Source organism: Verruconis gallopava, assembly GCF_000836295.1.
Source record: "Verruconis gallopava strain CBS 43764 unplaced genomic scaffold supercont1.35, whole genome shotgun sequence".
Classification (NCBI taxonomy): Eukaryota; Fungi; Ascomycota; class Dothideomycetes; order Venturiales; family Sympoventuriaceae; genus Verruconis; species Verruconis gallopava.
Window position 1 is genome coordinate 200210 of NW_015622171.1, and position 21684 is coordinate 221893.

Genomic DNA, 21684 nt, shown 5'->3' on the forward strand with positions numbered 1-21684 from the left:
AGCGGTACCTTATGCAGCCATTGGTTACCACTGATAAGCCGATTGAGTGGTGGTCCACCACTGGATGCATCGAATATCCATATCTGACCAAAATGGCATTGGATATGCTGTCAATACCTGCGATGAGCGATGAGCCTGAACGCTTGTTCAGCCGATTAGGTCATATGGTGACTAAGCACCGCAACCACCTGAAGCCTCAAACGATCCAAGCGACTCAATGCTTGCAATCATGGGCTAAGGCTAAGATTATAGATTTAAAGTAATAGCAATCCGAGCACTTCACCATCATAAATATTTTCTATTTTAAGTCATATGTGGCATAATCAACAGCCTCAGTAACGCCATAAAGGGCCTCAGGTGGATCAATCCGGATAATCCTAGTGGATTATCCAGATCCGCCAAGAGACCCACTTGGGAGTCGGATCGCTGATCCGATCCATCCAATCAGCACACTGCTACACTCGATGAAATACTGGCTGATCACGGAGCGATTGGGACAGCAATCAGTAGAGACTTAGAGGCGAGAGGAGGTTGTTCAACAGCAAGCTCAGGAGTGGGGAAAGCTATTACAGATAATCATTCAGCCGTGAAAAGGAAGTTACAAAATACGAGAACTGACACAAGAAGCAGATAAGGATCCACGCTTCACAATAAATTGAAGATATAACCCTGACATTGACCGAGAAATAATGTAGTTGCCATCACTAATCTTGTATGGCAATCTCTATTTCAGCAAAGTCAAACTTAAAAAACAGCGGCAATTAAAGCATACAACTGAAGAACAACAACATCCAACATAAATTTCCTTGGTAGATTCCATTTCAAACATTACGATCTAATTCCCAAGCATATTCAACGATCATTATTCCTTATTTATGTGAGAAAGACATAAACGATCAATAACTTCTACTTTCGCGAGAAAGACAGGGTGAATTGTTATTTTCATCCGCACTAAGGACAACAATTTGCTTGCAGATCATAACACGGGCAGCGCAAAGTTAGCATAAATTGTGTTCAAGGTGAAAGATACTGAATTCTCCTTAAATTGGAAATACTCGAATTTGGCAAGCTTCTGAATTTTTCCTCTTCTTGACGACTGCGGTGCAAATTTAACGTATTCGGTCTGAGCGTGCTTTAAAAGTTTCTATGAAGATATCCCTTTGGATAATATTCGTTTGGAATAAAAATGAAGAAGATTCAGTAAATGTAAACCGGCTCAAGCAACCCAATAATTCGTCACTTTGAATTTTAACAGTAAAACTATATGCTCTATTCATAGAAATTGAGGTCAAAAGAAAGCAATTGTCCTGATCTCAATGCTCTCTCTCGTCTTAGCATCCGCTGGACTTGTAGGATCCTCGAAAGCCGAGTGCCCAACAAATCGAGCCTTTTCCAGATCCGAATCATACGTCTTCAACAAGATCACTTGTTCTGGTGTCATTTTTGGAAAATAGTACCACTTGTGGCGATCAGAATATTTCATGACATAGTTCTCGCCGTTACGATCCCTATAGCGCAAATGAAGCTTGAAGAAATCGGTAGATGCTATCGTTGTGACATCGCACATGGCTAACGGTCGCTCTTCGACAACGTTGTGAAGAGGTTTCCAGACGTTTATAAAGGCAACTCGACGAGACAATAAATCATCTGCTTCTTCAGGGAGAAGCTGTTTGACCCGGAGGGGAGCGGACTGAGATGTATAATCGCAGTGAACCAGCATTACCGGAGCTCTCTGACTAGTGTTTGTCTCTTGTGTCAACTTTTTTTGATCATTTGCTTTTGTCCTGATCGTGTGATCGAAGACAAGAACACGCTTCGCGCCGATAGTCGTTTTTAGATAGGCAACAACCTCGGGATAAAAATGTGTTTTTACGGCCTCGTTGTCATCCCATCGATTAAAAGTAGTTCGAAATGTGTCAGATAGTTCAAACCCGTGCTTGTCCAATGAGAACTCCTTCACCAAGCTCCATCCATTGTGAATGCGTACTTTCTGGGGATCGTCGCCGGGCAAATGGATGCCACTTGCGGCGTCAGTATCATAGAAGTATAGCTCAGTGAGCTTGGGCCAAGTGTCCTTGGTGTAGTTTAGCGTAGTTTCGACAGAAGCCGAAGAGGATGAAGAGATGGAAGAGGAAGATACAGCACTGTTCATGAAACTGTCAAGGGATTGGAGCGCCGTACCATTTTCGGCCCCATATGTATCTATGTTGAACACTTTGTCAACAACAAGCTGCGTTTTCTTCCAACCAGGCATTGGCTCAATGTACTCTTTCATCCAGCGCTTGAGGTGCGGGTAACCATCCCAGGGGAGACCCTGATCCACATTCGCGTGGATACCAGATGCGACAGCGAAGTCGGCGATGGTCGGTTCGTTACCAACAAGGAATTTGGTTTGAGAAAGTTGGTCTTCTAGCATCCTTGCGCACTTGTGAAACTCTGGCTCGACTTCTTTGATGACGGCCATATCGGTTTCGGCTTTCATCCAATGCTTAACACAGTACTCAATCAAATACTTATACGTTACACCAAACCACGTTGCTGCCTCCCACAACAACCATGAGTTGACCCTTGCGCGCTGCTTAAGGTCCGTAGGGTAAAATGAATGCTTCCCGTACTTGTCGGCAGCGTAAGTCATGATAGCGTTAGACTCGAAAATGTGGAGATCTCCGTCAATTGCCGCGGGGATTGTGGCTGTTGGGGAGATCTTCCTATAATCATCCTTTTTGTGATCTCCATTGAAGTAGTCCATGCGATGAAGATGATATTCGACCCCCATGCATTCTAGCGCCGCAAGGACCTTTTGCGAGTTGACCGTACAAGGGTCACAGTAAATTTCAAGCACCATCGTGATAAATGCCAAACCGAAGTTTGAAACTTTTGATGCTGGAAAACAGGGTTTAGCAAGTTGAAGAGTTCCTCTATATTTCTGCAAGGTACGACCCTTCCATATCCCCGAAAAGTTCCCCGCAATCTTGTAAAATCTAGACTTTCGGAAAAGGACCACCTGAGGTCATTGTACATCTTAAATCCCCGCTTTTGCGTCGATATACTCTACTGGTCATTTGGAAATGGTCGAATGAGAAGGCTGCGAAGCAGCCCAAGGCCAGAACTGAGCTGAAGAGGGGATCTGCTGACCCGACTGGTGCCGCCACACTTGGCAATACGGGTTTAGCCTTGATTGAAGGTTAAATTTGCTTTTAAGCTGTCCAAGATATAATATTATACTAAAGTATTAGAACGTGGACAAGGAATTGTACATGCGTATTTGTAAACGGAGAAAGACCGTTCCTCGTAGGGAAACAGAACTTGGCAAAGTTTCGTAAGAGATAAGTTCGCGGATCACCAACTTAAATGTGAGTGTTGACGAATGCATGAGTGAAATCCAAAAATGAAGTCGACGTAGTGCTACGCCTTCATTGTGTTTATAGCTGGTGCCACCGAAAGTGCTCAAACCGAATGGAGAGAGGACCCTAGTAGATTATGGCACGACGTGATGTAAACTTCGCCGGCAATCGCAACTGGCGCAAGAAAGTTTGAATGTAGTAAACATCACACATCTGGCTTCACAATATACATAGCAACCATGAGTTCAAGTAAGATGCCCAAATCCGAACTTTCAATATCGATACTAATGTCTGCGCTAGGCCAACGCGAGCTTCCAGAACCGCCAGCGGATGCCATATCATGTCTGGATTTCTCCCCGCATACTCCGAACAGGCTACTTGTCTCGTCCTGGGACAAGGGTGCATATCTCTATGATGTGGCTGCTGGCAGTAGAGTATCATCGGTCTCATTCGACGCGGCACTATTGGGCATATGCTTCGGAGAAAATGACGAAGAGGCATTCGCAGGCGGGCTGGACTGTGACGTGCACAGGTGGGATGGCTTTTACAGCGTGAGAGCAGTTAGCAGACTAACAAGGCGACATAGAATCGATTTCGCAAATGGCTCAAAAACTACTCTTTCCTCTCACTCAAAGCCAGTCAGATCAGTAGTTTATGACCGTGAACATAAGCTACTCATATCTGCTTCATGGGATGCCACACTCCATATCCATAACCTCTCTTCCTCACGTACAGAACAAAGCTATGCTACCGTCACAATCCCATCAAAGCCATTTGCAATGTCTTTGTCTTCCTCCAAGTTAGTTGTGGCGATGTCAAACAGGACATTCTTCATTTATGAGCTCAGCGTTCTGGCCGACCTACCCTTAGGACCTTCGGATATACAGCCATGGCAGGCGCGAGAGAGCAGCATGAAATTCATGACTCGTGCCGTGGCATGCATGCCAGATGACAGCGGTTACGCCTCCTCTTCCATAGAAGGCCGTGTAGCGGTCGAATGGTTTGATCCAAGTGAGGAGTCCCAGAAGCGCAAATACGCTTTCAAATGCCATCGTGTCGCCGAACCGGACGGTACGGACACCGTTTACCCAGTCAATGCATTAGCGTTCCATCCTGAGCGTAATGTATTCGCCTCGGGTGGCGGAGATGGGCTTGTCAGTCTGTGGGATGCAATAGCGAAACGCAGGATAAAGCAGTACCAAAAATTTGGCAGCTCCGTGGCAGCGTTGGCATTTTCGAATGATGGCAGATATCTTGCGATCGCGACAAGTCCAGGCTTTGAGGACGGAAAGGAGCCCGAAGAAATGGAGGGGTTAGTCAAGGTCATTGTGCGGGAGCTAGCTCCGGATGAAGCAAAGATGAAAGTGAAGAAATAATTAAACATGCGGATGTATAAGTGTTTGCCGTAGATTTGGCGAACATATTTCTAAAAGGAAGGATCTGGAGTACATAAATACCCGAAATGGTTCTAGGAGTTAACTTATGCGCTGAACACCATGATGCGTACCAGCGTACTCCTTCATTACCTCAAGTCTATTCTCGTTGAACCATTTGTGCCTTGAATTTTTGCTATGTTGCATAGTCGCATCGTTCCTAATCTGCTCAGCGCGGCCACCAACTTGCCGTCCAAGGCTCGTCCTAGGCTAAAATTGCTCTATTTACTTCCAGCGCAGCAAACCATCAACATACACTTCAGGCGAAGCTTTGTTATTTCATGTGGTTCGTACCTAAGCTTTCAATTGAGTGCCACCCGTTTTGATAAGCTGCCACAGCAGGCACATAAAACATCGAGCTTTATGAACCACTAACTCGCAAGGGGAGAATGCCCATATGGTGAAACGAGGCGCATCATATCGTACCTTCATGACTAAGTCATCTAGTTCACAGCAGTTTAGATTCTTGGCGTGGTATCAGGAAATCGTCGAGTGATGATGAGCGAAATAGAGCAGCCCAAGGGCTCATACCCTCGACAAACGCAAGCAGCCGACAAGATGCCAAAGTCAGAGTATTCGTTTGTAGCGACAAAAATCAAGTCATGTCGACGCAGTTTATGAGCCTTATATGCTGTAAGTGCGACTTATTCATCGCCACTGGTCAGTTCCTCGTCAACGGACATTGTCGCTGATTCGCGCTCCTCTGCTTGAACTGCGTTCTTCAAGACTTGTTCAAGTCCATCTCTCTGATTTGAGGCTCGTGCTCTTCGCACAAGGTCTCGCGCCCTTTTAATCGCTTCGGATTCTGCAAGGCGTATAGTACCGGAGTTTCGCACCACATGAATAACGCATGGAGTACCAAATGCCTTAGGAAGATGCGTGACGAATGTCAAAGCGGCCCAGACCAGTCTAACATGCTCTCGTGAAACCCTGATGATTGCTGATGAAGTAGCAGCGGAGAAGTAGACAACTTGACAATCCAACATTAGCCCTGGTCTTGTTCAGTCGACTTAGCTCGGCACAAACCTTTGAGGCTACCAGAGACTTTTCCTACTCCATAATCTCCAAACATTTCGCTCACGGAATTGCGGATTAGCATGACCAGGGACCTCTCGTCAAATTTTGGCGGCGATGGTGCATGGATACGTAAGAAATTGTTGACCTCTTCATCTTGAGCATGTACAAGCACAGATCCATTGGAAGGATACAAAATATTGACGAGCAAATAACGATGCTTCAACCGAACCATGGTGATGCATAGAGCCGATGTTGTAATGAATTACATGATATACTGTTCTTCACACGAGTTTGTACTCAATTGAATCATGAGTGAATGATGGGGCTGTTTTTACCTCGCAGTAAGCGGACCCCTATCAGCTACCAGCTTTGAGCACTCCGCTGAGGCGACAAAGTTATGAAAATCACCCTCACTACGCTGTTCATTCTCTTCATTCTTTTCTAAGAAAGAATAGATCTTGTTCCCAAAGGCTCAAGCAATTTAATTGCCTGTCTTAATTGTTTTCATTCAACTTGCGCCTTTGTTAGATTAACTTCCTACTTACTGTGAGACGAGTCTCTTGGACGAAGCATTTGGAACAAGGCACAGGAAAGATCCTTTGCCAAGAGACTGCACCATCCCTTAGGATTGATGCTGGTACTCCAGTGTCAGAGATCTTCTTGCTGAATAGTGCTTGTCAAGTTTCTGTGAGGATTGTCCATTCTTACATGGGTCTAAAGATCAATTTCGCGCCTCCTTGGCGCGGCCGACTTTTCTGCGAGACTATACATATATCTGCAACACCATATGTTAGGAAGCACTCGGACATCGTCAAATGCCCTTAGAATTGTAAAACTTATACTTCCAATGAAGCGAGTTATGAGCTGCGGGATGCGATCAAACATTTGCGCAGGTATGCAGCTGAACGTGCTCCTGTTCTCTGGTTGCAAACAACTTTCAGGTTCTCGGCTAGATGATCATTTTAGCGTGGGGTTCATGCAACCAGCTCCGCCCCGTTATCTTGACTATGTTAAGTGGAGAGAAATCTTGGTTACGGTACTTTGTGATCCATATGGATTGTATTCATCCAAAGCTGAATGGAGTCACTTCTGTTACTCAACCGACCTATATCCAACCCGAAATAGGATGTTTGAGAACAGCGAATTTCGTGCTTGAAGAGCATTTCGATCCTCTTTTAACTCCAATCGTTTGCGTCAGGTCAAGCTCAAGTCTTCACATTTCCAGAGAGCCACGGTAAGGAGCCCTAGTGCGCAATCAAGGAAGTAGTTGGACAAGCATTGCTTCAATCGACTGTGCCTGTCACATCAAGCGGGAGAACGTAAATCATGTGATGAGGAATAGCATGCACTGCCGCTTAGAAAAAGCAAAGAATTTACCGCTCAAGCCTCTAACTTGAGTTTCCAGCACGGTCCATTCACATGGTCTCCATTGGTCGTATTCTGTCTCATCTCGTTCTGTTCACCCTACTGGACGGCATTGAAATGGAAGAAGTACGATTAAGTATCAATATTGAAAGATTAAAAAGTCGACACACACGAAGAGTAAATGACTCTAATGCTGTCTCTTCGTTCATCGCGAAGGAGTGCGCCTCACGATCATCTGACTTCTTATCTTTTGGCTTGATTATTGTGGCTTAAGGTCGCCCCTTAGTGCAGCTCCTTGTGACTCTAGAGGGGAAGAGGGGGTGGTTTCTGTTACCCTGCCTCCGTCAGAAACACGTCCCTGTTATGCGCTCTTATCTAAACTTTCTTTTTATTTGTCCGACAGTTATGGAACTTCCATTTCAAGTACATCTATGCTGACTTCACCAGCCTTGGGAGCATTGGCTCTTCCCAGTCCAAATCTCACGGATTCAACTTTTCTGTTGTTTCTTGCATAACACCAACTGAGCCTTGGGCAGAATGCTGAAATCCCCATCAGCGCGACAAATTCTTGTTGAATCGATCATTTTTGGCTCTATCGGGACTGTACTCTTTCTGGGCCGACTATGGTCCCGGGCTTTGCTTCGACGGTCGTGGAAAAAACTCATGATTGATGACTATGTTATGGTTGCGACTTTTGTAAGAATTATATCTGTGACATAATACAGCTGTCAATTCTTTGAAATGCAGTGCGGCTAACTCAATCAGTGCTGCTATGTGACACTGCTTACACTGATCAATGTATCGGAGCATTACGCTACGAACGAATATCTACCGTTTGAAGCAGATGCGATCCTCGCCAATCCTGAGGAAATTCGACAGCGGATCTATGGAAGCAAGATCGTAGTCGGCTCGAATCAAGCGTATCTGCTTACATTGTGGGGAGTCAAAACATGTCTTCTGATGCTATACCACGGTCTCACATTTGGCACAAGAGGCAACTTATATGTCAAAATAGTTATGGTCTACGCTGCTCTTGGATTCGTCTTCACCGAGGCATCGCTGTTTATATTCTGCCATCCATTTTCTCAGTACTGGGCATTGCCGGTTTCAAATCAACAGTGTGCTAACTATGAGCACTATTGTATAGTCCAAATGGTCTTCAATGTGTCAAGCGACTTGCTCATGCTAGCGATTCCAATCCCTCTGATTATTCGAGCTCAAGTAAGCGTTCCAAAACGTGCACTTCTGGTTGGTACTTTCGGGCTAGGCTTGTTCACAGTAACGGCATCTATTTTGGACAAATACTTCAATTTTACGATGCTTAATTCAACTGTTTACAGTAAGGTTTCTACGCCTTGGATACAATGCAGATTGCTAATATTAAAAGTGATTTGGCACATCCGTGAAGTCAGTACGAGCGTATTTGTCGCCAATATAATGTGCTGGTGGCCATTGCTAAGAAAATTCTTTGGACTCAAACGATTTCTCTCGAAAGATACAATTGAAGCTGCAAGTGGAAAGACCTCGAATTCTTCGGTCATGATGGTGCAAAATGGCATCCCTACGAGGGATGACGAATACCTGAAGAGCCATACAAGGATAGCTGAGAAGTCAGTTGATCACGACATTTATGACCTTGATGATATTGAATTGGGAGATGTGCGTATATTTCGAACACCCAAATCTGGAGGCCTAAGATGATATGGCAACTTTTCACGATTGAATGCAAGATATGGAAGTGCATGCCGCGTATTGTAATTAAATACAGTGAGGATTTTGCCGTTGCTGTAGATACGATGCTTCAAAAACTATCAAGTCAAATATACGGTCAGCGAAAACCGACTTGCTTTGAAAAATAATTTGGGGCTTGACACAGCAAGCAAATTGTTTTTTGGAGCATTAACGCGTGTCGTTGGCTTCGAAACTCCTTCCTGAATATAACAAGCTGATCAAAATAATACGCCGAGAAATAAGGCCACGAAATGATGTACGTGTAGGAAATAAAATGCAAACGCCACATATTTTTCTCATCCAATCTGTCTGAAGGGTATCTGAATTGCATATACGTTCAACGCTCTGTCACGGCGTCCTATTCCTTGTCCTATTCTTCAGCCTTGCTAGACCTAATTTTAAACTAGAGAACGCGGACGATGAACTGTGTGTGTAAATTCCCGCTTCAAAATGTAGAAATCATTAGGGGATTGCTGGTCTTAAAACTCACAAGATATTCTCTTTGGCGTATGTGCCCGCTGCGACCGATGATTTGGAGGACTTTTGTGGCCATGAAGAACTTGCGACACCTCGAGCGGGGAAGGATCTACCTATAGTCGCAAGGCCCAGGCGTGACCGCCATCGCATATTCAGCTCTCCGAGGCCATCTTAACCGACTGTCAAAGCCCCAAATTGCTCCAATTATTCTCACGACCGCGACTAGATTTTCTCTTGCTTCCGCTGCACTACAAAGAAGATCAGGCTGGAAGCATGTTCCTTTGAGCGAGTGCCCAGACGCTGCGTAAAGCAACAGCGACATTGGAGAACGAGCAGACAATACGATCAATGCATGCTGAGCTTGAAGCACATTCCCTCGAAAACAACCCTCAAAGGTGGTAATGGACGAGATTTCTCGTACCATTCTCTTTCGGGCGAAGCAAAAGCGTCTCAAAAGTGCTTTTGGCAAATAAGAATCATACACGCCGTCAAAGCCTGGGTACGAAGTAGGGCAAGCCTTGTCCTTCGTTGAAAAGAACATCTTTGAACATGCTTGGCCGACGAAAGATAGCGAATACGCTATGGGCAAGAATACCAAAGACAAAAAGACTCACGAACGCCGTAGCTAACGAAAGACTCTTTAAGTCCAGGCGAGATTCCATACCTGAGAGCATGTACGCCTGTTTGAGCCCAACTTCCCGCTTGCTTCAGAGACGGCAGACTCAATTGAAGATTCTAAATAACATAAAGCTTCCTCAGACAACGGCGAGGGCTTTGATATTCGTCCATGTGTTCCGTAGGTCGTGATGCCGATTCTAGTCGTCTCCCTAAATTTGACGAACCGATAAACTATGCGCCTTTTGTTCTGCAGAAGTCTGGCGCTTAGTTGCCAAATGGACGTCCCATGCGGCCAATGTGTCGTGATGGCTTCTGTTGACAACTAAAGGCACAGATATGCTCTGTGGGTCGTACGTAAGAGCACTTTAAAGACTATACATAGAGAGATATACTTAGGCACGGGCTACGCCGCCAACGTACTGCATCTTTGTAACAAAGGCGCCATATCGGAACGGCGTGTAGGAGTCTTCACATCCAGCAAGGGCAATTGCGTACTTTGCGAACAAATTCTCGCATCAGCTTGACATCGTCGGCCTTGTCCAAGACGTTGCTGCTGCCAAGGACCCAAAAGGCAAGAAGATGGCCTCCGAATGCTGCAAGCACTCCCATGTGCAGGTAGCAAGAAGGAGTATCATAATTCCAATTAAGAGTATGTCTCGAAATGATAGACATCTACGTATTGAAAAAGGCTGGGGCGAATTGCTGCAAGAACAATGCTTTTCGTGCCCTTGCAGGTACACTAAGGAAGAACAGGCAGATGATGCTTCATCACCTGCGCAAGCCAAAGGACCAAGAGCCCGGCTCAATCGCGAAGCGCGGCAGCCGTGCGATGCAACTCTTCGATCGGGATGATGGTGCAGGAGCAAATGGCCAATTGCGTGGGGCGGTCATCCAGGCCTCATCATTCATGATACCACACAACCTTATCTCGTTTCTAGGCTCATGTCGACTCTAACAAAATGCAGCCAGAGTACGGCTCGCTGTGCGGCTATGCCGTATTGTGCTTCACGGGATAGCAGTGCGATTATTGGAGAACGGCGACATCGTAGTTTTTGTTGCCACTTTACTTTTTATTGTTGATAAAATGTGATGAGCAGTCCTTGAAGGCTAATCATCTCGCCGACGTTGGGTATCATCAATTAAACAGCAATCCCCTAGAAGCCTCCCATTCGCGCCAATAGCCAGGCTGCCCATCCCAAAACACAGATCTAAGCTCGATCAATAGCTTCTATAACAAGAAATAAAAGGGAAAAAAATTTTTTTACGCGGCCCGCTGCGGTATTTCAAGGCCTTGGTGACACAAATCGCCCCCGTGTGGACGATGGGCTTTGTATCGGTGCAGTCCACATGGCCCTCGTGGCTCTTCTAGCACTTTTGCTAAGACGTAAAGTGAATTTGCCTTTGCGATCATGCACCTCGAGCACTTTTGCTGTGCATGGTAAGGCCGTATTACGTTCGCGGTTGCTTAAGACCACCGTGATGTACATGCCTCTTCTGATGATTCCCTCGTTCAGCTCAATATCGCTACCTGGTGAACCCGGCGTGTCGGGATCGTCGTCCTCCCAGAGGGATTCACCGTCGGCCACCGTAGATGCGTCCTCCTGGTCGCCCTCTTCAGAATCTGTTGTCAAATCGTCACTGCGCATCGAAGACACTGCTGGCGATTCCGCCACTTCAGAGCGAGAGCTCACATGTGATCGTGTGTCCGATGGCAATTGCGCCGCGGCGGTAACATTATGCTCCGAAACGGACGCAGGCGATCGGGGTGAATGCGGCGACGCGTATTCGGCTAGAAAATCGGCCAAAAAACCGGAGAACTTTTCTGTCACATATGTCAAGTCGTTGCCAGCAGCGTCAGATTCGGACGAGGCTTTGGACGTGCTGCTGGAGGCATTAGATGGTGAAGATGTTCGTCTGGGCGATTGTCAGGAACGGAGAGTCTAGTATGCGCGGGGACTGCGCAAAGTGGTGCCATACCGCCAGTCATCGTTTTCTTCGTCCAACAGGATCATTCGCTTCGAATGGCGAGTGCGCACAGGACTGTTGGACCGCTTTCTGGCGAACGGATCCATCGCTGCTCGTCGTCGCGTTGAGAAGTATCGTGCGATTCGGTCGGATGATGCTCCGAACAGACGTCAAAAGGCTCCTTTTCATGGCTGGCTACGCATATACAAGGTGCCTTGCCCGCCCTCTAGCAGGGACAAAGGGGCTTTATCATTTGATGTCTGGAAAGCGGCACGAGCAGCTGGAGACCGTACAGTCGATATGGTGTGTTAGCAACCGCGATGCAGGATCACGTATTTGTCAGGCAATCATGTGTCAAGCTGTCAAAAAGGCGCGTACTGCGCTTGCAGCGATGCGTGGTGAACCTTTAGTATCGAAAATGGGCTTCGGCAAGCGGACAACTCCCGTCCCGGCTTTTTTTCTGCGAGCCCAGTCCCCTTGGGCTGGGTCGCAGATCCATGCGCTTGTTGCGCAGGACTTCGCTGGGTATATCCTTGGCCCGGCGTGGTTTGACTGCGCTCCGGAAGGCTTGTGCGCCCTTTGGACGAACATGGGGCCATTAGGCAGCTTTCTCGCATGTTCCTTGAGCCCCAATATGCTTGCTCGACGTGTGTCTCGAGCATCGAAATGTCGTATAGCCGTGCCTCACCGACCACCACCAGGACGTAGGCAACCCACTCGTCTTTCATCTGTACAAGAGCCGAGAGACACCAGTCGACTTTCGCTCCCATCGTGGTTTGCATCACGCGTGGGTTAGCAACGACGTCGTGCAGGTCCGTCGCCATGACTCCTGTCGAGCACGATCCTGCATGCTCCCTGACACGCTCGCGCGATGAGCCCCCTGGGTTTGCTGCATCGGAGCATTTTGCCCAACCCCTATAATGCTCGTGTGAAGCGGTGTTCAATGCTCGAGAATTGCTTGCAGACTTCTCCGTACCTCCGTACGCTACTGCACTTATCAGTTGCGTGTCTCATATCGTCAGTCGATCGAAGATCTTAGGTTGGCTTGCCATCACAGAAACTTCCTTGTTTCCTCGGCATCCACCTCGAGCTTGTTCAATACAATATTCCGAGCGATCAATACGTCCCTCTCCCCCTCTTCCACCAAGCTGAATTGGTCTCACGATTGAGGTTCCGATGTGGCGACAATTCACGAACTCGATGTATATCTCACTTCACACTCTCGCAAACAGAAGTGATGATATATTGTTCATTGTCCCTGCCATGGCACAAGCGTGTGTGGCCATCTGCGAGGCCACTGATGTCTGTAGAGGCTGTCATGCAGCTCTTCCTCCCACTTCCGCGTGTCAGCAACCTTGATCCATTTCTCTCCACCCCAGTCTTCTGCTTACACCTGCGTCGATTTCGCCATGACCCTCGGATCTGTTGCCCAGAACGATCGACTCGCGGATGGCAGATGAGTGCCGCAGCCGCAGCCATCACTGTTCGTTCCCGCACGAGAAGATTCCGTGCGTTGATAGTGAATTTCGTAGACGTGGGCCTGCTCGAAATAGTATTGGTCAGGCTTTGGATGACCCAATACAAGGTTTTCCAAGTGCCACGCCCTCCATCGTAAATACTCTACGTCGCTTACGCGTGGTTGCGGATCCTCGTATGTCGTACGCCCCTGTCAGAACGGTCTTTGTCATGGGTTGGAAACGGTAACAGCACCACTCGCCAAAGCCCGCCTTTACCGCGTCTTGCAGCCGACCCCATTCGCAACAACCATTACATTCTGAGTAGTTCTTGTAATCTGCATGTCTCACTATTTGCGTATACGTATGTGTCAACCAAAATATGCCCTTGGGTGCATAGAGCCAAACCCTGCGACAAGTATGCATACGTTATAGAGTACCCCTTATGAATCCATGGGCTCTTCGTCCAGAACACCACGCTTTTTGAAACAGAAAGTAGGAGCATGCCATGAATTCTTAGAATGTTTATCGGCTTTCTTCTTAGCAAAAGACTTTACCAATGGTCTGGATCGACAAGGCACATGGGACCCCCATTCTGTCTCTCGGTTAGCAGTGAGTCACATTTCGGAGAATTTCAGCACGTTGTCAATGTGGTATGTGGATTCGGCGCGGATCTAGTATCTTTCGCGACCCTGCTTTCCAAAGCCATCATAGAACATCCGGTACGTTTATCAGTTAGCGAACGCGATCGACATGAACGTTGAATACTTGGGCCAGGCCATACCCACCTTCTTGACAAGGAGTCGGAAACTGAACGTCTGACCGCGCCTTGCTCTACCGAACAGCGAGTGTCTTGCCACACCAGCGGCACCGTCACAGCCGATTATGGACCGTGATTGCGAAACGCCATGTGTGGTTGGCGGCAATTTCGCCATCAATCCAAGCCTTACTTCTGCTTTGACGTGCTCTTGTAACGTTGTATCCAACCTTGATGGCTTCAGGGCCCCTGCCGCGTTACTAGCAATGGCTGCCACAGTGATGGGCAGAATCTTTTGTGCGGTGTGCAGGCACCTTCCATCCGAATCCATCGATAATTAATCTATATGCTTTCCTCAGTTTGCAGATCTGTTATCCATCTCGGGTTAATCTTTCTTTTCTTCTAACCCAGATTGAATCTAAACTTACACGTCACCGCCTGCTATGTGCGAGCAGCAGATGCTAAGGAGAGGTTCTATACCCGTCTTGCCTATATCATCCAGGGAACCGGCACGTCGGATGCTCCATTAGGCTGGAGAACTCTGCACTAGGACGCACAGAGTCGCATGTCTCAGTGGGGCTATATCATAGACACCAGCCCTAGGGAATCTTGAGCTAAAATGGAGGCTAAGAAAATCTTTGTCGGCTCAGCGTCTCCGAGTATAAAGTACAGAACTTGAGTTACTCTTTCGCCAAAATCGTTCTGGGAATTTGTCAAGCGTATTTTGCTAAACGACCAATTCCGCGTTGAGGATCTGTTTGATGGGGCTGAATAACGAAAACGGTCTTCACAAGTGTTGGAATTGACACCCACGCGATGCTCTAGCAAATCAATCATCCATCGATACTTAAAATAATCGAAAAATCTTGATACGTCGATCATAGCCATCGTTCTCCACAAGCCTTAATAATACTTTTGCCAACTGAGCAGCTAAGCGCAATGTGGAATCTCATAGCCAGTCGTTCAGAAACACGTGTAGGCAGTGAAAACGAACGGAGGCATTCGAGGGATAAAGGTTAACGACGCTTCAAATCCTTCATCACCAAAATTATTTCAGAGTGAAACTTTCCCCGTTCGATCAGCTATCATGCCAGTGCTACTAGACTGGACTTCATGTTTTGAACCACGGCTTTCAGCTGCGATCAGCATTTGGTTGCGAAGACACTGTGGAAATGCATAAATTCAAGTATAAACGCAAGCAACCTTGACGCAAAATGGTAAGTGTTCTCCAGTTCCCTTAATGAAGATGCTTGATGTTGTGGTATCACTTCTCCGCACTGAAGAGTTCCCCAGAAATCAAACACCAATGCTATGCTGTGCAGCTATCACATATGTAGTCTCAGGTTTGTCCGAAAGTGTGGACAATTAATTTCCATCAGCTTGTTTTCCTGCGCCGTCCAATTCGTTCTTGGCGAGATACGTCGCCTGTGAAGTCTCAGCCCTTTTACACAAATAACGCAAGACTACTTCCATTATAGATCATTTAGCATGAGATCTATGTATTTTCGCTCATGATATTCTGCACTCTCGACTTTCAGCTCAGTTTCTGGTTGATATTTGGCCTTGATCTTATCATATTTAATGGCTTGCTGATATCTCCCAGCTTTGGCATGAAGGGTTGGTTTTCTTTTTCATCGTGACCTCTATTGTACAAAAGAAGGTGGCCGTTTCGCTTCTCTCGCTTTGGACATCGCTTTGAGGTACGAGTCAATAGTAGATTGTGTGCCAAAACTAGAGCTACTAGGAATGCTCGATCCGCTAGTTTCGGCCAAGGTGCGTATGGGCACGGATGAGATATTCCTTTGTCCATCCGCAACCTCTGAGGTCCGTATGGGTGTAGTGGATAACTTCTCTGCCAAGGTTTTGAAGTTTCTTTCCCATCGTTGGAATTTCGTATCTGAACTTGATTGTTCTCGCGGTTCAATGGAGGCTGAAGAGTCAAGAATTTTGCCACTCCTTATTGATCGATTCTTGCTCGTCGCAGCTGTCGTTTGAGAGTCAGAATCTCCAGAAGAAAGCGCATGTTCATCCTGAAAAGAACGTTGCACATGACCTTTGCTGACGTCAACTATCTCTGGTTCAAAAGAAGGTATGATTTCTATTGTATCGCCTTGATTTAAGACTTCGCGTGACTCCTTTGGCAAAACATTGCGCAAAGGTAACAGTACCGACTCCGCTTTGCCTGCGTCCTGCGCGTCACTTTCAATCTGGTTTGGAGTGGTGGAAGGAACGGTCTTGGTACGCTTCTTCGGAGGTTTTTTCCTAGCATCAGTTGATCGTATCTCCTCTCTTACTAGTGCTCTTTGGTCTCTCTCGAATCTTGGAACTTCCGAACTATCTCTCGAGTGAGACGAAACTGGGGGGAAATCCTCCGGCCGGGGATTCTCGAAGCGAAATGTTTCATACCGTTCCAGTTCCCTGGGGGTGACATATGAAAGAACATCGGAAAGATCGACGTGTAATAAGCTTGGATCGCAGGGATCGTATGCCAGCGAGTCTGACGAGCTGCTTTGAGCCAACGTCGGCGATGTTCTGCACCTTGACAGTCGTCTCCTTGTTACGAACTCGGAACCATTTTGCCGCGTTTCTGGACAATCGTTAAAGGATTTAGGGCCAAGAGAGACTTCTGAACTCTTTCTTTTAATAGAGCTCCTACCATCCAAGTCCGGTTGTGGCCGCAAGATGTATACGGGCAGGTCGTCTTTAAAAATGCGGTCCACGATGTTGTATCGCGTTCCACGTGGCGGATCATCAGCCAGCTGGTAATCGAGCGATGGAAAATCGCCTCTATGACGCGGAATATACGTATAGAAATCTTCTACACTGTCTTCTACGTTTTTGGATGGGACAGATATTTTGTTATCTCGTTGAGGATCACGGAGCTGGACCAGGCGATCCATTATCCGCGAGCAAGAATCATTGATGACTTGAGATTGGATATGTGGGGTCTTAGCTCAAGTATGTTATTTATATGCCTCAGGCAGAATTCGCGGATATGCAAAATTAGAATAAGCTAACGTGCTAACTCCAGTTACCTCTAAGTTAAAATAAAAATGTACGATTATTAATAGCCCTAAAGACTTTTTTAAGGCTTGAAAAATAACCATTCTCGAGAATTTGCGTATAAACGAAGACGAAACCACAAGATTAATTTAACATAAATTAGGAAAAAAGCACAGCAAAACTTCGATTACAAAATTATAAAGCTAGACTATATTAAGACTTTGGGGAACGAAGTGCGAGCTGACGAATGTCACGTGATATTCACGTGCGCAGGTTAGGCGCTTGTCTGTCATCACTGGAAGAACAAAGCAGAAAAGAAAGCAGAAGAAACTTGAGATCTTGTATTTCGAATTCAATTATCGTCTCAAGATTTGATTGACTTTTTTTTCGGTTTACATGCGTTTATCGCAAGCTCATAGATCCCTTTGAAGTTCGCCCTTCCCATCGCGAATTGTACTAGTCTGAGATCACGTCGACAGACTCGCTTGATACTTCTCATGGTGGTAGTCTGACTAGACACTTCCATGAGCGATCAAAATTCGCTTCGCTGCTTCAATTCGTAGCCGGTGGGTGTGATGCACGAAGAAGGCGGGTCCCGACATGTGCTCTCGCTACAATAGCAATGTGACGCAGCTGGGATCCAAATGTACAATCAAGTGCATGTTTCCGTGTGCAAACCTTCCACCTTGGTCCTGGATGCTTCTCCAGATCCCGGATTCTAGCAAGTCTTGCTTGCTCTGTGGCGTCATCTCATTTGCATGTTCATAAGTCCGGGAGATGAAAGACAAACTTCCGCGTTGCGCGATCGGGAGCGCGATGTTCCAGACTTGAGCCGTACAGTTCAATGACAAAAGGCTTGGATCCTGCTGTTTGGTTCTCGGCAGCAACTGCACTATCTGTGCTCTCCCTCTCCAGTGAAAGCGGAATTTCGAGGCGGAAAACAGTGTGCTCTTTTGGAATGGCTAGCATGTTCATTAGAATCATCATAGTCAACGTCGGAGCAAGAACTGGACTCACTTTTTAGCTTGTTGTTGGGTGTGATGATTTCAAACGTGCTCTTCGTGTCTCTCACAACGATGCCCCTGACCCCTACCCGACCAACACATCTGCTGCTCACGACTTGCACGAACGCACCATGGAAGTCCGCACTCGCAAGGAGAGGTCCCGCATTCTTCGGGTCAATGTAGTGTGCTTGACTCGAGTCGGGTCTGTTAAGGCCCAGAATCTCATGCATGTAGCCACACCACAGCTTGTGCATTGGTGCATAGATGTCATACTTCTGCTGCGACTTTGGAATCGCATAGATCTGGAGAGCGCGTTTGCGCTTCGCAGATAAAGGTTTTGGCTTCCCGGAAAGCTTCTGCTTATGCGCTTTTTTTTCTTCGCGGACTCTTCGACGAAGGTCTCGAGCCGAAGGCTCGGACGGGTCCTTTGGCGTTGGCTTGAGATACAACGGGCGCTGAACGACCTTATCACGATAGTACGTTGCGGCAAAATCAGCGGTATGAGCTTGGCTGAGCAGAGTGAGTGCAACCCCGCCGTTTTTTGAAGCCGCCATTATTTTGTCTTGGTTTCAGCGCGTAACGCCTGTGAACAAAATTTCACGAGCAAACATGAGATCCAGTATACCGGGTGGCATCCCAAGAGCCGCGTTTGGCTTAGCGTGCTGTGAACAACGAGTAATCATGACAAGATCATCGCGCTCGTGGTACTTTTGAATTCCAAGTGTAAGAAAGGCTCGCACTCGCATCACCAGGACAACAAGCCTACCATTGCACTCCTCCATGAAATTCCACGCCTGAATGTTGCCTCCTGCCTCACTTCAGCAGTATTCTCGAACAAGACCTGGGCCTAGTCTTTATAATGCGCGCTCTATGTGAGCACCAGCACCCGTCGTTGCCCCAAAACATACCAGGATCAGTAAACCAACTTTACTCAGAACGTACCTTGATCAGAGCACATTTCGGCTGACGTGATATTGATCACTCATATCCCACAGGCACGGCTACATTTTCGCTCAATTGTTTGTCCAAAATGTGAAACGCTATTGAATCCGTAGACCTTTTTGAGTCTACGATACAGCTCCGAGTCTCGTCTACGTAGACCCTGCGTTACGTCCGTCACATGGCCATAGTCTCCCTCATTTCAGCTGTACAAAAGCGTCCTCGTAGCCATTCGATTGCTCAACGGCATGATTTGATTGCTGCAATTAGGACTCTTCTCGTATTTAAAAGTTCTGTCCACGCACGGTGAAATCTGGTCACGTTTTAACAGCTAGATCACGAGTTATTCGTGAAGAGATCATAACACCCTCCTCCCAGCCCATATTTTTTTTTGGACCCAATCGAGTCGACGAAAGAATCAGTTTCATCTGCAATATGGTTCTAAAATCGCCTTTTCCCAATCTCGATGCTCCCAGCATCGATATATGGAACTTCGTCTTCAAAAATCCGCTTCTCAGCCCCCAAAATCGAGTCCCGGATGACAGAGGTTTGGGAGACGTGCGCTCTTCAACAAAAGCATTGATCTGACCAGCACTGGCAGTCGTCCTGCTCGACCCGATAGGCAAGCGGGAACTCACGTTCGGGCAAGTTCGAGACCTAAGCCGAACTTTCGCCTACAACTTACAGACGAAGCTGTACTTGCGTAAAGGCGAATGTCTCGGCGTCTTCTCCCCCAACTGCCTAGAATACGTTGTCTCCGTCCTTGGCGGGCCCGCGATGGGCGCATACATCTCACCTGCCAGTGTGGCTTTCAGCGTCGACGAATTGGTCTATCAGCTGAAGAACAGCGGCGCCAAATGCCTCGTGACCCACGCAAAAGTGCTGGACACTGCCCTCAAAGCTGCCAAGGCATGCAACCTGCCTACGAAAAACCTGATTGTGATTCAAGACCCGTCGACTTCTTCTCCCCGGCAGCATGGCTGTACGGAATTCGCATCTTTGCTGACCACGACGGCCGGCGCCCAACTCGTTCAGCCGAAGTTCAACGTGAAGGCGGATTTGCTGGTGCTTCCCTACTCCAGCGGCACGACGGGGCGGCCCAAAGGCGTGAGGCTCAGTCACCACAACGTGGTGTCGAATCTCGTCTCGCTGGTCGGCTCGCAAAACAAGGGAGAGGTCGACGTTCCTCCGAGCGACGAGCGGATGGTCGCCGTCCTTCCGTTTTCGCACATATACGGGCTGTCGGCGCTCGTCTACGCGGCCGTCCTGACCGGGAAGATGATCGTCGTCCTTGCCCAGTTCGACCTCGTCGCCTACCTCGAGCTCGTGCAAAGGTACAGGTGCAACATCGGCTACGTGGTGCCGCCCATCCTGACCGCTTTCGCCAAGCATCCCATCATCGACAAGTACGACGTTTCCAGCCTGCGCGAAGTCGGTCTCATGTGCGCCGCCGCTCCGTTGTCCGCTCAGCTGATCGACGCCGTCTACAAAAGGCTGCGCATCCCCGTCTTCCAGGCCTTCGGCATGACCGAAGCTTCCCCACTCACTCACTTTCTGCCCCCGGAGAAGTGGCAGGAGGGCAAGGGCGGCGTCGGTCACGTCGCTCCTAATGTCGAGTCTCGGATCGTCGATGAGCACGGCAATGACGTTGCTCCGGGCGAGGTGGGCGAGATCTGGGTGCGGGGTCCAAACATCTTCCTTGGATATCACAACAACCCGGAAGCGACTGCGGACTGCATGACCTCCGATGGCTTCTACAAAACTGGTGATATTGGAAGGGTGGAGCCCTCGACGGGTATATTCTACATCACGGACCGTCTGAAGGAGCTCATAAAGTACAAGGGATACCAAGTGCCTCCTGCCGAACTTGAAGGCGTTCTATCGGGCAATCCCAAGGTCGCAGATGTCGCGGTTGTTGGCGTTTGGGACGAATCCGAGCACACCGAGGTTCCACGGGCCTTCATTGTATTGCAGGGCGGAAACACACCTAGTAAAGATCTGGAATCGGAAATCTGCAATTGGCTTGAGAAACGGGTTGCCCACTACAAACGCCTCAGAGGTGGCATCAAATTCGTCACTGAGATCCCCAAGAATTCAAGTGGCAAAATCATGAGGAGGGTCTTAAGGCAGCAGATCGCTGCCGAAGCACCAGAAATCAAAGCAAAAATGTGAATGTCCGTTTTGAGCATCGGGGATTGCAGGTCTGGATCGCATCTGAAACACTTACGAGAAATAAATTGTGGGTAAGCTAAAGAATTACAGTGGAAGATGAATTTGATAGGAGCATATCCAAAAGTTTCGTGACCATAATTATTAATACCTACTGATTGTAAATACTATCTTCTGTAACCGCATCCAACGTCCGCCTGTATTTGGTGCTGACTGAATTTAATCCTTACAACAGAACATTTACGACCCAAACTGCGAAAAGCAAGAAAAAGCTACCACTGACGTATTTGAGCGATGCAAACCCCGATTGCTTTCGTTCTGCCTGCTTGGAGAGATTCTTATCCGTGCTCTTTATTTTTGATTTGAACACTGCCAACAATTAGAGTGGAAGAAATCATCATTTCAGTA

At 47.5% G+C, this 21684-nt stretch overlaps 8 protein-coding genes across 9 annotated transcripts; 3 read left to right on the plus strand and 5 right to left on the minus strand.

Annotated features, from left to right (window-relative positions):
• Nucleotides 1-1267: 1267 nt before the first annotated feature.
• Nucleotides 1268-3411, minus strand: PV09_08013 (uncharacterized protein). The gene is made up of 2 exons (XM_016361857.1): nt 2182-3411; nt 1268-2074 (listed from the first exon to the last, which is right to left on the minus strand). Exons 1-2 carry the CDS (start codon nt 2194-2196, stop codon nt 1289-1291), a joined length of 801 nt encoding a protein of 266 aa, XP_016210361.1. The 5' UTR covers nt 2197-3411; the 3' UTR covers nt 1268-1288.
• A 147-nt stretch (nt 3412-3558) lies between these two features.
• PV09_08014 (uncharacterized protein) lies at nt 3559-4891 on the plus strand. The gene is made up of 3 exons (XM_016361858.1): nt 3559-3593; nt 3645-3876; nt 3931-4891. The coding sequence occupies exons 1-3, from the start codon at nt 3584-3586 to the stop codon at nt 4718-4720; spliced, it is 1032 nt and encodes a 343-aa protein (XP_016210362.1). The 5' UTR covers nt 3559-3583; the 3' UTR covers nt 4721-4891.
• Nucleotides 4734-6072, minus strand: PV09_08015 (uncharacterized protein). Its single transcript, XM_016361859.1, has 2 exons — nt 5804-6072; nt 4734-5747 (listed from the first exon to the last, which is right to left on the minus strand). Exons 1-2 carry the CDS (start codon nt 6024-6026, stop codon nt 5422-5424), a joined length of 549 nt encoding a protein of 182 aa, XP_016210363.1. The 5' UTR covers nt 6027-6072; the 3' UTR covers nt 4734-5421.
• Nucleotides 6073-7696: 1624 nt separating this feature from the next.
• Nucleotides 7697-8860, plus strand: PV09_08016 (uncharacterized protein; the record flags this gene model as incomplete). The annotated part of the gene is made up of 3 exons (XM_016361860.1): nt 7697-7855; nt 7925-8498; nt 8547-8860. 3 exons carry the CDS (start codon nt 7697-7699, stop codon nt 8858-8860), a joined length of 1047 nt encoding a protein of 348 aa, XP_016210364.1.
• Nucleotides 8861-11039: 2179 nt separating this feature from the next.
• PV09_08017 lies at nt 11040-12443 on the minus strand. 2 transcript variants are annotated; one of them, XM_016361862.1, is made up of 3 exons: nt 11963-12443; nt 11677-11899; nt 11040-11597 (listed from the first exon to the last, which is right to left on the minus strand). In XM_016361862.1, the coding sequence occupies exons 1-3, from the start codon at nt 12055-12057 to the stop codon at nt 11496-11498; spliced, it is 420 nt and encodes a 139-aa protein (XP_016210366.1). In that variant the 5' UTR covers nt 12058-12443; the 3' UTR covers nt 11040-11495. The 2 variants fall into 2 exon arrangements, with proteins under 2 accessions (XP_016210366.1, XP_016210365.1); XM_016361861.1 differs by having other exon boundaries at nt 11040-11899.
• A 2944-nt stretch (nt 12444-15387) lies between these two features.
• On the minus strand, nt 15388-17061 carry PV09_08018 (uncharacterized protein; the record flags this gene model as incomplete). Its single annotated transcript, XM_016361863.1, has 1 exon — nt 15388-17061. One exon carries the CDS (start codon nt 17059-17061, stop codon nt 15805-15807), a length of 1257 nt encoding a protein of 418 aa, XP_016210367.1. The 3' UTR covers nt 15388-15804.
• A 462-nt stretch (nt 17062-17523) lies between these two features.
• Nucleotides 17524-18722, minus strand: PV09_08019 (uncharacterized protein; the record flags this gene model as incomplete). The annotated part of the gene is made up of 2 exons (XM_016361864.1): nt 17524-18126; nt 18182-18722. 2 exons carry the CDS (start codon nt 18720-18722, stop codon nt 17927-17929), a joined length of 741 nt encoding a protein of 246 aa, XP_016210368.1. The 3' UTR covers nt 17524-17926.
• Nucleotides 18723-19344: 622 nt separating this feature from the next.
• Nucleotides 19345-21464, plus strand: PV09_08020 (uncharacterized protein). The gene is made up of 2 exons (XM_016361865.1): nt 19345-19654; nt 19709-21464. The coding sequence occupies exons 1-2, from the start codon at nt 19543-19545 to the stop codon at nt 21277-21279; spliced, it is 1683 nt and encodes a 560-aa protein (XP_016210369.1). The 5' UTR covers nt 19345-19542; the 3' UTR covers nt 21280-21464.
• Nucleotides 21465-21684: the final 220 nt, after the last annotated feature.